The sequence below is a fragment of the Littorina saxatilis genome, linkage group LG1, assembly GCF_037325665.1.
Source record: "Littorina saxatilis isolate snail1 linkage group LG1, US_GU_Lsax_2.0, whole genome shotgun sequence".
Classification (NCBI taxonomy): Eukaryota; Metazoa; Mollusca; class Gastropoda; order Littorinimorpha; family Littorinidae; genus Littorina; species Littorina saxatilis.
This window is the reverse complement of record NC_090245.1, coordinates 80502841-80516176: the sequence shown is the minus strand read 5'-3', so window position 1 is coordinate 80516176 and position 13336 is coordinate 80502841. Positions and strand designations below refer to the sequence as shown.

Below are 13336 nucleotides of genomic sequence, written 5' to 3'. Positions count from 1 at the left end.
ACACACACACACACACACACACACACTCACTCACAACCAGAATGACAGACTGACTGACAAACACTCACAGACAGACGAACAGATTGACACACACACATCAGACTGACACGCACACGCACACACTCACACACACACACAAACACACAAACACACACACACACATACACACACACACGCACACACACACACACACACACACACACACACACACACACACACACACACATTCACACAGGCAAACTGACGACATAAACACACACGCGTGCGCTCGCACATACGCACACAGACACATCCATACCCACACACACACACACACACACACACACACACACACACTCACACTCACACACATATTTTGTCTGCTTTTTTGTTTGTTCCACATTTATTTACAATACTGAATTACACGCATTAACAACGACATCGGTAATACTAAAAGAAACAAACAAAAGTCTCTATAACATCCGACTTCTTAAATAGAAGAGATGGCGCGGGGGGGGGGGGGGGGGGGGGGGGGGGGGGAGGGGGGAGGGGGAGGAAGGGGGGTTTGAGACACATATTATTTACTTCAAAATCTTTCTTTTCGCATTTATTTTGCAAAATGTGGCCATTTATTGCATGTTTGCATGTTTATTACGAATCACTACAAGCAATGTTAGTGGCAAAAAGACACAAAACTCAAGTAGAGCTGCCACTTGATTTATGGTAGCTAACAAGGACAGCTGATAAAAAAAACCATAAACACACACACACACACACACACACACACACACACACACACACACACACACACATGCACTCACCCCCAAAACAAGCTTAAAATGAATCTACTGAATAAGATCCATCTTGTGTCAAACACATACATCTTGACTTGGAATGATCAAACTAGAAATGATAATAGAAACCCATTCAGACACAGCAAACTGTCGCTTTAACGGCTTCTTTTACTACTGTCCTCTCCTAATTTACATCAGCAAATTTGCTCAATGCAGTGACTTGCAAATGAAAGACCGACGGTCTGCAAGCAAGCACATTTCATTTGAAAGTTTATGTACAAAACGGACGTGCGAACGAACCTTAAAAACTGCGCCAAACAAACACACATGCGTCTGCCACTTTGACACAAGCAGTTAGATGTTAGCACCAAATAGTACGTACTTTGGTATCAAGATAAAACAATCCATCATGGAATTCAACAAAGTGAGACTAGCTCTTTCATCCACGTAAATATTATTATTGAGCTGTTACACTCACGCACCTAAAAGTGAAACAAAACCATAAAAACGTACATTATCTTTATGCTCATTTGACAAAACACGAGACCAGAACTTAAATGTTCTAATACGAACAACATCACAAGAAAGAAGAAAATAAAGGAAACAGATAGGGGGACATACCAAAGGAAATGCACGAGAAAGTGCCCTACTGGGTGAGAACCAAGCGCTGGGTCAGATTGGTTGAAATTCTGATTTGTTTAAGATGTAAACCAGTCCGACCAAGTGCGCGGGTCCCACACAGCTGAGCACTTTCTCGTGCATACCACCCCAGTTTCCTTTGGGAAACCACCCCAAATATCCCATAGAACTTTTCTCAGAGGATCTAATGTAATAATGTCACACCAATACGGATGTCAGAATAACAGGTATAAGTAACCAGGTGATTAAGCATAACCATATATGTGACCCTCCACCACGAAATGAGTCGCATGTCACCTCGCGCGGTTCTGCGCTAGGCGAAAATATAAGCCCGGGGGGTCACTAGTAACAGTGTGAGGGTCACCATAGTCACAGGCTTATAACTCGAAAAGTGTTCACTATTTTCTAAAACGGGTTTCACCACTAGATAGAGAATAAAAAACTCTTTCAGAAAATGTAAAAATATGAAAATCATGAAAAGGTGACATGCGACTCATTCCGTGGTGGAGGGTCGCATATATCCTAGCATATAACCACGTCATGTCCCAAATAGACACTCGTTCTGGGGACAGAAAAAACAATTTAGCATAGCATAGCGATATCAGTAAAAATGTAAGTACCCTTGAGAAAAAGCTAACACAAATTAAAAAATATAAGTACTATTGTGATAAAGCTAACACAAAGTAAAACGTGTAAGTGCTCTTGGGATAAAGCTAACACAAAGTAAAACGTATAAGTGCTCTTGGGATAAAGCTAACACAAAGTTAAAAAAAGGAAATTGACTTGAGATAAAGTTAACACAAATGTGTACGTGTACGCGTACTATGCATGTATACAACTTAGCCGCAAAACATAACATGAGAAAAAAACTTTCTTTGGTTTCGAATCAGTATCAGGTAGTAGGGTGACTTAAACACAAATCATACAGTGCATACGATGAATGGAAACTGGTTGGAAAGACGCACGGCTTAAGCCCTGACAGATAGGTCGAAGGAGGCCTGACGCACATTTATGTCTCGCTGACAACTAGGAAAAGTGACATCGGGTCCGACTAGGCTTTGGAGGCATTGATCATTAGAAGAGGCCCGACGCATATTATTGTCCTGCAGACGATGAGAGGAAACAAATCCGAGAATGTAGACAGAGAGACCATGTTTTAGGCCTTGGAGGGCAGGGTGAAAGATGCCTGGCGCACGTAGCAGATACGCGAGTCGCGGGGACACTGCGCCATGCGGTACTTCTCCCGCACGGTCAGCCAGGGGGCGCTGTCGTACTCCTCTATGATGTTGGCCTCGTCACGCGCTACGATCAGCGCGCGCAGCACGAGCTCCAGACGCTCCCACTCCTCAGACGTGCAGAACTCCCTCAGCATGGGCTTGTCGGCCTCCACCAGACGCTTGGCCCGGTGCAGGTGGGGCAGGGTGCCCTCAGAGGGCAGGGCGGAGGTCCGCGCCAGGCTAGCGACCAGCTTCTCGATCTCATGCTCGTCAGCAGACAGGAGGGCGGCGAAGAGCTTCTGGCGGAGGGCGTCTTCCGGGCGGGACAGGGACCCCTCGAAGTACATGGTGTCCAGGCGCGCCAGGAGCTGCACCCCCTTGCCGCGGTACGACGCTGCGGCCTCGTCCCTGTTGTTGAGGATGCGGGTGATGTTCTCCTCCATGTACGGCCCGTGCATACCGGTCTGGGAGTCCATGTAGCGCAGCACCTGAGCCCCGCCGATCCCGATCCCGTCCACTCCCGCCCACACGGCGTGGCGGATCTCGTTGAACTTGAAGCCCGCGGAGAAGTAGGTCACGAGTCCGCGCAGGTGAGCCTCGTGTACGATGGTGAGCGCTTCCTCGTGCTTGAGCTGGTACATGATGCACTTGGACGGGTAGGTGTCGCTGGCGCCGTCCCACGTGACCTTGTCGAAGCCGCCGAGGGAGGTGATCTCCACAGCGCGCATAGCTATGTCCATCCTTTCTGTCAGCTTGACGGGCTCCTGTGTTTGATATGAATTAATAGAAAGTTAGTCTTTGACGTAGATGCACAATGCTGAAATAACACATGAGTACTTCAAATCATTGTGTGTTTTTATATTTAGTCAAGTTTTGTTTCTTTCTATTTAGATAAGTTTTAGTTCATGCCAAGATTTGACACTTCGTGGGCACTTGTCCTTTTTCCGTTTCGTTCTCTCTTTCGTTATTTGTTGCCTTCTTTCTTTCTTTCTTTCTTTCTTTCTTTCTTTCTTTCGTTCTTTCCTTCGTTCTTTCTTTCTTTCTTCATTTCTTTGAAAAACAAACAAACATAGCCGAACAAAATAATTACGACGTCCTCACCTTCTTATCAAAGTCGTCCGTGAGAATCTGGTTGAGGTTCCAGGCGGCGGACAAGAACTGGTTCTTGCACCTCATCACCTGGGCCCTCAGAGCCTGCATGTAGCGCAGGGCCTGGGCAGTGGTCAGCCCCTCCATGGACACCTTGCACTCGGCCGCTCCAAGGAAGAATGCAGCTGAGGCGGCAGCAGCAGTCAGGTTCACCACCTGCAGGAGATACGATGATGATACGATAAGATAAGATAAGATAAGATAAGATAAGATAAGATAAGATAAGATAAGATAAGATAAGATAAGATAAGATAAGATAAGATAAGATAAGATAAGGAGAGTTGGTGAGGTTGTGGTTGAAATAAGGCGAAAGTGAGGGGATAAAGTCAGAGACTGTTGTGTACTCTCCAGCCTGTGATGAAGTGTTGCGGTGTTGAGGGAGGGTAAACGTTTCTTTCTGTGTCAGAGCAGTAGGAGCCTCTATGAATATTCAGAAGTGTGAAAGTTGTGGACTAAATTATGTAAATAAAATTCATGTGAGTGAGACACTGAAAGACACAATAGAAAAGTCCATTTTTAATTCAGCGATTACCATAACACCACACACAGAGCAAGAATATAAGAACAACAGGAGAACGTTCAATGAGGACAAGAGAAGAAACGAAGAAATAAAATAAAATGCAAGACAAAGAACAGCAAGAAGAAGAGAGTGGCGTCAACATGACGAATCACCAAGAATGTTTTAAGTCAGTCTTACCTTCAGGAAGTCCTCCTCAAAGTTCCCAGAGTCCTTGACAGCACGGCCAACGAAGTAGGTGGTAGGAGCCGAGGCACCCACGTGCAGACGAACTCTGGCGAAGTCAACGATGGAAGGGATGCGGTAAGACTCGATGTTCTCTCGCGGCAGGTGATTGGGTCGCTCCAAGTGCTCCACATGCACGATGGCGCCTTTCATCCAATCGCAGAAGCGCGTGGTTCCCAACACGTGACCGTCCCCAGGGTCGGTCAAGGACATGTAGGTCTGGGTGTGGGGGCGGAACCCGGGGGTTCCCAAGGGGCGAGACTCGCTGCGGGAGCCCCAGCCGCCGTTGGAGATGTGCAGGTAGGCCAGGTGCTGCACGAAGAACTCGGCCTCCGTGGGCTGGCGGCCTTCCTCGCGCACCACCTTCAGCATTCTCTGGGCGGCCTGCAGAAAGTCGTGGCCGAGGAGCTCACGTGGCCAGTGCACGTACAGCCTGTTGGACTGGGAGTCCGTCTCCGTGTTGACTCCGGAGTTCGGGGCAGAGGGGGTGGGGAGGACGCCGACGAAGACCTTGTCGTTGACGCCCCACTGGGAGACGAGGTCCCAGCACAGGCTGTAGACGTCGCTGAGGGTCTTTATCATGGCCTTGACTGACGTCTCCTCCACCAGCGTGTGGCCCAGGTTGCACAGCGTTTTTCTGGGGAAAGGGAGACAAACATGTTACTGTTAGCATTGGATGTCTGTCTGAAGGGAGACAAACAGCGTATTACTGTAAGCATTGGATGTCTGTCTGAAGGGAGACAAACAGCGTATTACTGTAAGCATTGGATGTCTGTCTGAAGGGAGACAAACAGCGTATTACTGTAAGCATTGGATGTCTGTCTGAAGGGAGACAAACAGCGTATTACTGTAAGCATTGGATGTCTGTCTGAAAGGAGACTAACATGTTACTGTAAGGATTGGATGTATTTCTAAGCGGAGACAAACGATGTGATACTGTAAGCATTCAATATCTGAAAGTTTCATGTCCAAAGGGAGACAAACATCGTGATACTGTAAGCAATCAATATCTGAAAGTTTCATGTCCCAAGGGAGACAAACTGAGTGTCACTGTAAGCATTAGATATCTGTCTAAAGGGAAACAAACATCGTGTTTCAAGATGTTATCTCCAGTACATTAATTCACAGGTTCTGTGTAAGAATGAGCCTCGAAAAAAAAACACACACATAAAAACGGGGGAGGGGGGAGGGTTGGTGAGAGTGACTCTTAAATCGGTTCTAAAAAGTATGTTTCCACTGCAGTGAATACATGTATGAGGTACCGTACGGAAAAGAAACGTGTCTCACCTTTCTTCCTCTCCCTCCTCGAAGATCTGCGACAGTCTTTCCTCCAGACACTGGTACATGACATGGGAGTCCACCACAGTGTGCAGGGGCAGCTCACGCTCCGACTTGAACGGGGCTTTTGCACAGCGAATCTGAAAACACAGTGGGACAAATCTGTTAGTACAGTCAGACTGACGAACAAAGAAGTAGTGGCTCAGTGTGAAACTCACGTTTTGTTTCAGAATACTCAAAACGATACTTTTTGACCGGAGGTGAATTTTCATTTTGAAATAGAAGATTGGGTTCTAGTAACATAGAGGTTTGGTTTGGTTTTTGGGCATGATAAAAAAAAATCAAACAAACAAACAAACAAACAAACAAACAAACGAATAAACAAATAAACAAACCAAAAAAACAAACGTGTTATGTAAACGTGTTCTTTTGATAAGGGAAACAATTGCATGGATATTATGGTTTGTTATAACAAGTGATTGTCTCCCTTGTGTACAGTATTTTTTGAAAAAGCGTCTTGCCTTTGTTTCGTTCTTTTTATTCTCTTTTTATATTTAGTCAAGTTTTGACTAAATATTTTAACATCGAGGGGGAATCGAAACGAGGGTCGTGGTGTATGTGTGTGTGTGTGTGCGTGTGTGCGTGTGTGTGTGTGTGTAGAGCGATTCAGACTAAACTACTGGACCGATCTTTATGAAATTTGACATGAGAGTTCCTGGGTATGAAATCCCCGAACGTTTTTTTCATTTTTTGGATAAATGTCTTTGATGACGTCATATCCGGCTTTTCGTGAAAGTTGAGGCGGCACTGTCACGCCCTCATTTTTCAACCAAATTGGTTGAAATTTTGGTCAAGTAATCTTCGACGAAGCCCGGGGTTCGGTATTGCATTTCAGCTTGGTGGCTTAAAAATTAATTAATGACTTTGGTCATTAAAAATCTGAAAATTGTAAAAAAAAATAAAAATTTATAAAACGATCCAAATTTACGTTTATCTTATTCTCCATCATTTGCTGATTCCAAAAACATATAAATATGTTATATTCGGATTAAAAACAAGCTCTGAAAATTAAAAATATAAAAATTATTATCAAAATGTTTTTTTCGAAATCGTTTTAAAAACACTTTCATCTTATTCCTTGTCGGTTCCTGATTCCAAAAACATATAGATATGATATGTTTGGATTAAAAACACGCTCAGAAAGTTAAAACAAAGAGAGGTACAGAAAAGCGTGCTATGCAGCATAGCGTAACCACTACCCCGCTCTTCTTGTCAATTTCACTGCCTATGCCGTGAGCGGTGGACTACGAGTATACGGTCTTGCTGCGTTGCATTGCGTTCAGTTTCATTCTGTGAGTTCGACAGCTACTTGACTAAATATTGTATTTTCGCCTTACGCGACTTGTTCTTTGTTATATTTAGTCAAGTTTTGACTAAATATTTTAACATCGAGGGGGAATCGAAACGAGGGTCGTGGTGTATGTGTGTGCGTGTGTGCGTGTGTGCGTGCGTGTAGAGCGATTCAGACCAAACTACTGGACCGATCTTTATGAAATTTGACATGAGAGTTCCTGGGTATGATATCCCCGAACGTTTTTTTCATTTTTTTGATTAATGTCTTTGATGACGTCATATCCGGCTTTTCGTGAAAGTTGAGGCGGCACTGTCACGCCCTCATTTTTCAACCAAATTGGTTGAAATTTTGGTCAAGTAATCTTCGACGAAGCCCGGACTTCGGTATTGCATTTCAGCTTGGTGGCTTAAACATTAATTGATGACTTTGGTCATTAAAAATCTGAAAATTGTAAAAAAAAATAAAAATTTATAAAACGATCCAAATTTACGTTTATCTTATTCTCCATTACTTGCTGATTCCAAAAACATATAAATATGTTATATTTGGATTAAAAACAAGCTCTGAAAATTAAATATATAAAAATTATTATCAAAATTATTTTTTCGAAATCAATTTAAAAACACTTTCATCTTATTCCTTGTCGGTTCCTGATTCCAAAAATATATAGATATGATATGTCTGGATTAAAAACACGCTCAGAAAGTTAAAACGAAGAGAGGTACAGAAAAGCGTGCTATCCTTCTCAGCGCAACGAATATCCCGCTCTTCTTGTCAATTCCACGGGCACTGCCTTTGCCACGGGCGGTGGAGTGACGATGCTACGAGTATACGGTCTTGCTGCGTTGCGTTGCGTTCAGTTTCATTCTGTGAGTTCGACAGCTACTTGACTAAATATTGTATTTTCGCCTTACGCGACTTGTTTTGTTGTACTGTTGTTTGTTTCAAGATTCTTCATTTGCAGTTTATAGTCGTGTCATATCTCGATCCAACACCCCCCCCACCCCCCACCCCCTATTCGCCCCCCACCCCCCCCCCCCCCCGGTTAAACACTCATTGTATATTATTTTGTTTTAAATAAATTATTACTATCAGATCCCCAAACATAGTTCACGGCATGGCCGCAGATTTCATTTCGAATCCGCGAACAGCACAGAGTAGTACAATAACGCAATTAATTTTTTGTCTTCTAAATTTTCAACTTGTTTGTCACAAGCAGCCAGCCATACCTTGGTGCGGACATTGTAAAGGTTAAGGACGGATGCCTGGAAACAGGACAAGGCCACCTTCTTCACCTTGGCTACGCCAACACTGCACGAACACGTTTCCGACATCCTGGAACCAGAAGAGGCACAGCATGAGTGTAAGTGCCAGTTGAAGGAATCATCAGTAGAAGAGGAAACATTTTAAAATGAACTAAACTCAATTAAAGTAAAATCATAAAAAAGAATGAAATAAAAACATTTAAAAAGGAAATGCAATAAGGATGGTTGGTTGGTTTTTGGGGTTTAATGTCTCTTCAGCAGATGCTAGCTGCTAACAATAAGGATAAGACGAAATGAAGTAAAATAAGGTATTGAAAAAAAATTCTGATAAAATAGATAGATAGATAAATAAATAAATAAATAAATAAACGAATAAATAAATAAAGGAAGAAATGAAGAAATGAAGAAACGAATGAATAAATAAATAGATAAATTGACCATGACTAGTGATTAAAGAAATGAGTAAACAAAGCAAGTGGAAAGGAAAAAAACACTAAATTGATCAGATTAACGCAATGTCTTGTTTTATCATTATTATTATTGTTTCTATCCACATGCCCTTTTTTTTGCAGGATAAAAGAAAAAAGGTTTTCAGCAACAAACAAGCTAGCAAAAAAAATCATTAAGACCGATATATCCATGAACATATCAACAGATGAATAAATACATAAATGAATAAGTAACCGGACAGCAAAACATAAACATAAAACAACCTAGCAAAAACACGAACATACTACCACTGGGAAATCAACACAATAGAGGCGAAACAAAACATGCATACTTGTAATGCAAAATTTAACCAACAGAAGAAAACGAAAGAAAGAAGAAACAGGATACGACAGAAAAGCTGGATAGAGAAAGGGAAAAATAAAATAAAAAACTGTTTCTGAGAAAGAAACATGCATGAACACGTGACGTAAGCATTTGGAAAAAAAAGTTAAAGAAAAATACAAACAAAAAACAAATACAGTCAAAAAAAATTTAAGAAAAGAGAGGGAGAGAGAAAGAAAGAAAGAGAGAAAGAAAGAAAGAAAGAAAACAAATTTTAAGAAAAGAAAGAAAGAAAGAAAGAAAGAAAGAAAGAACGAAAAAAATAGAAAAAAGAAATAACGAACGAACCAAACAAAGGCAACAAAAGCAAAAAAGAAAGAACGAAGGAAAGGCAGATAGAAGAAAAGGAAAAAAGAAAGAAGGAAAATAATTTCATGAACAACGGTCGAGTTACAAGCAGCTTCCAGTATCAACTAACCTTTGTTTTTTATAAAGAGGTAACACGGCGTTGAACTTGTGACTGACAAAAAGAGGCGAACTTCTACTGTTCAGCTAAACGACAGCAAGTAAATATCTAGCAAATCGAGGCGCTACTTTTATACACTCTGTCCTTTCTTTCGTCACTGGCCATGGCAGTTTTAAGAAATTATAGGATTAAGCTTTGCCGGATCACGGATGTTGTATGACTCGAAATCCGGATCTCGCTTGACGTGGGTCAACAGTTTTGGAAGCCAATCAGATTTGAGTTCGTACTCGCGCATTATTTTGTTTCTCGGTGAAAATCGGAAAGCTCCGGAAAAACAAGAGAGAGGTTATTGGTGTTGGAGAGTTTTTCGAAGCTACCGAATAATGCAATGGAGGTGAAGGTAGAGAAGGAAGGGCATTCTGCTTTTTGCTTCATTTACCAGGATGTGTGTGTGTGTGTGTGTGTGTGTGTGTGTGTGTGTGTGTGTGTGTGTGTGTGTGTGTGTGTGTGTGTCAGTGTGTGTGTGTGTGTGTCAGTGTGTGTGTGTGTGTGTGTGTCGTGTGTGTGCCAGTGTGTGTGTGTATGTGTGTATGTGTATGTGTGTGATGCATGAATTGAAGAAATGTATAAGAACACAAGAATGTATGAATGACAAAGAACAAATGTTTATTTTTGAATGTTTTATGTATGTTTTATTACGGACACAAAAGCTCAGCAATGCAATTTCTCTTTTAGAGATTAATAAAGTTTATTGTATTGTATTGTATTGTTGTATTGTGTGCCTGTATGTGTGTGTGCTTTGTGTGTGTGTGTGCCGCCAGTGTGTGTGTGTGCCAGTGTGTGTGTGTGTGTGTGTGCCAGTGGAGGCCAGTGTGTGTGTGTGTGTGTGTGTGTGTATGTGTGTGTGTGTGTGTGTGTGTGTGTGTGTGTGTGTGTGTAAACAGAGAGCGAGAGATAGAGAGGGGGGAGTTAAATGGAGAGAGAGAGAGAGAGAAATAGATAGGGAGACAGAGACAGAGACAGAGACAGAGAGAGAGAGACAGAGACAGAGACAGAGACAGAGACAGAGAGACAGACAGACAGAGAAAAATAGAGAGAGACATTGAGAGATTGAGAGAGACTGAGATAGAGAGAGAGAGAGAGAGAGAGAGAGAGAGAGAGAGAGAGAGAGAGAGAGAGAGAGAGAGAAAGACAGACAGACAGACAGAGAGAGAGAGAAACAGAGAGAGAGAGTGAGAGGGAGACACAGAGAGATAGAAAGAGAGAGACAGAGACAGAGACAGAGACAGAGAGCTTGCAGTGCTTTCTAAAGAATGTTGTTTGATTTCAAAATATATACAGAGCACTGCTGTGAGAATAATTATATTTATGTGCAAGTCCGATAAACGATACTATAATGTTGAAACCATCCTGGTGTAAATAATAGATTAGACTCTTCGTAGAACAAACGGCATTATCTATCTCCCTAGTCTGATTCGCATTGTATTTGAAATAAACATGAAATTGACAGCAGTCTGAAGGAGTGTGAATGAGTGCACAGGAGCTTTGATCAAAGGTCAGTTACGTCATCAGCGGTTTTCCAAGTCCGATTAGTATTTTATTTTAAGTTTTGAATATGATGTTGACATGAGTATGAATGACTGCAGGGGAGCTTGTAAACAAAAATCGTCTAACACACAGGCACATGACCTTTTGGAGAGATGGAGGAGGGTTTGAGAGGTCACACCCACCCCATCTCCCATCAAGTGTCATGCGCCTGTGGTCTGACTTGGTCCCGTGAAAGCCCTGTCCCGCATACTCTTCTTCGAATGATATCTATACACACACACGCACGCAAGCACGCACGCACGTACGTACGCACGTACGCACGCACACACGCACGCAAGCAAGCACGCACGCTAGCAAGCAAGCAAGCACGCACGCACGGCACACTGTGACGAACGCACACACACACACACACCGCACACACACACACACACACAAACACATGGTAAATGAAACGGAAAGCAATTTGCTCTTCCTCCTGTACCTTTATCACCATATCAATATTTGGGTAGCCTTGAAAAACTCTCCAAATCCTAATGATATCACCAGAAGGTTATACTTGGCGGTGCGTCGGTCGACTCGTGCATGCAAGATAATGTAATCTTTTTCTTTTTTTTCTTCTTCTTTTTTAACATAAAATCTCATGTCCTGTTTGCTACAATGGAGTAGTTGTGTAAATGGATACAAAGGTGCTCACAGACGGGGAAGTCCCTAGTCTTCCCAGGTATCGAGCCCCACCTTACCATTGCCTCATGTCATAGACACTGCTGTTCCGGGACACACTAAGCCCCCCCTCCCCCCCCCCACACACACATACGCCCAGCAAACAAATACGTCTGCCTTCCCCTCCCCCCCACACACCTCCCCCATCCCCGCCACACACACATACATAGGCACTTATTGGCTCAAAAAAACACCCCACCTCCAATCTCCCACCCCACCCAACCCATAGAACATGTATGTAATAAGGAAAAAAAAGTAAGAGGGAAAACCGACAGAGAAGAAGAAAGAAGTTAGAGAAAATGAAAGCAAAGAATCACGCACAGACAAAGGAACAATTATGCTGCAAGCTTTGCCTTTTGACCCGGATACAAAATAAACAAAATAAAAATAAAAGAAACCGATGTTTCAACGTCGGCATTTACAGCATAAATGTCCATTGCACCATTCAGAACAAGTTTCTTGGCGAATTTTAGCTGGAGAAGACTAAACCCGAAGGCCTTTCACTGTACTGTCATTGGGAATTAAGCACATGCAATGATATACTTATTTACTTGAAAGATCTATTCGAGTTTCAATGACTACGAAGAGCACACCATCTTTCACCGGTACATTCATTCCCGTGTAAACCACAGATCTTACCTCTGTCCAGACATTTACATGAGATACGAATATCCTTGTAGGCTACATGGACACATACCAAATATCAATAGCCTGACTCTTTTCTTTGCTGAATGGAAATGTCTTGCTAAAATGATGTTCGTAAAGTGTTATTTATATCTACGTAATTAAACACCCAAAAGAAAAAAAAACCAAAAAAAAAAAACCAACTCTCTGGACAGAAAGCAGCCAGACGGTAGATTTTTGGTATGTCTCTAAACAGAAATATACTCTTTTCCAAAATAAAAAGCCTCAATGGGATTCGTGGTGATTAACGGTATGTTTTATTACCGGGAAACGAAGGTACCTTTACGACATGAGAATAATCTCAAACACTTACCTTTGCACGGTCAATGCGTTACCGCAAAACGTCGACATGATGTCCAAAAGCGAATCGTGTAAGTCTTCAGGTGATTTGAGGCAGGTTTTATTGTAATGTTTAGTTTGCTGGTCGATTTCTTAGAGCAATTCACAACGGCTCTTTATATAGAGGGCTGGAATTCTGGTTTTTTTTTTGGGGGGGGGGGGGGGGGCAAACAGTCTTCACTTCTCCTGCAAATTTTGATTGGATGTCTATTTATAGAAACATGCAAGAAAGAAAAAAATGCGTAGGCCTACTACTCTAGCGGCACATACTCCATAGTGAAAGAATGTAACGTGACATTGCTAACGGATGTTGTATAAACAATCAAGGCGAATAATCATCATATTCTCGTTAACAAACAAATTCGTCGACAGGGGCAAACGTGACGCATGT

The 13336-nt window shown here is 42.5% G+C and overlaps 1 protein-coding gene across 2 annotated transcripts; it reads right to left on the bottom strand.

Moving 5' to 3' along the window:
• Window positions 1-1931: 1931 nt before the first annotated feature.
• On the bottom strand, window positions 1932-13074 carry LOC138980977 (uncharacterized). Of its 2 annotated transcripts, none has more exons than XM_070353790.1 (6): window positions 12920-13074; window positions 8382-8487; window positions 5808-5938; window positions 4476-5157; window positions 3731-3934; window positions 1932-3393 (listed from the first exon to the last, which is right to left on the bottom strand). In XM_070353790.1, the coding sequence occupies exons 1-6, from the start codon at window positions 12955-12957 to the stop codon at window positions 2569-2571; spliced, it is 1986 nt and encodes a 661-aa protein (XP_070209891.1). In that variant the 5' UTR covers window positions 12958-13074; the 3' UTR covers window positions 1932-2568. The 2 variants fall into 2 exon arrangements, with proteins under 2 accessions (XP_070209891.1, XP_070209892.1); XM_070353791.1 differs by lacking the exon at window positions 12920-13074 and adding an exon at window positions 9667-9824.
• Window positions 13075-13336: the final 262 nt, after the last annotated feature.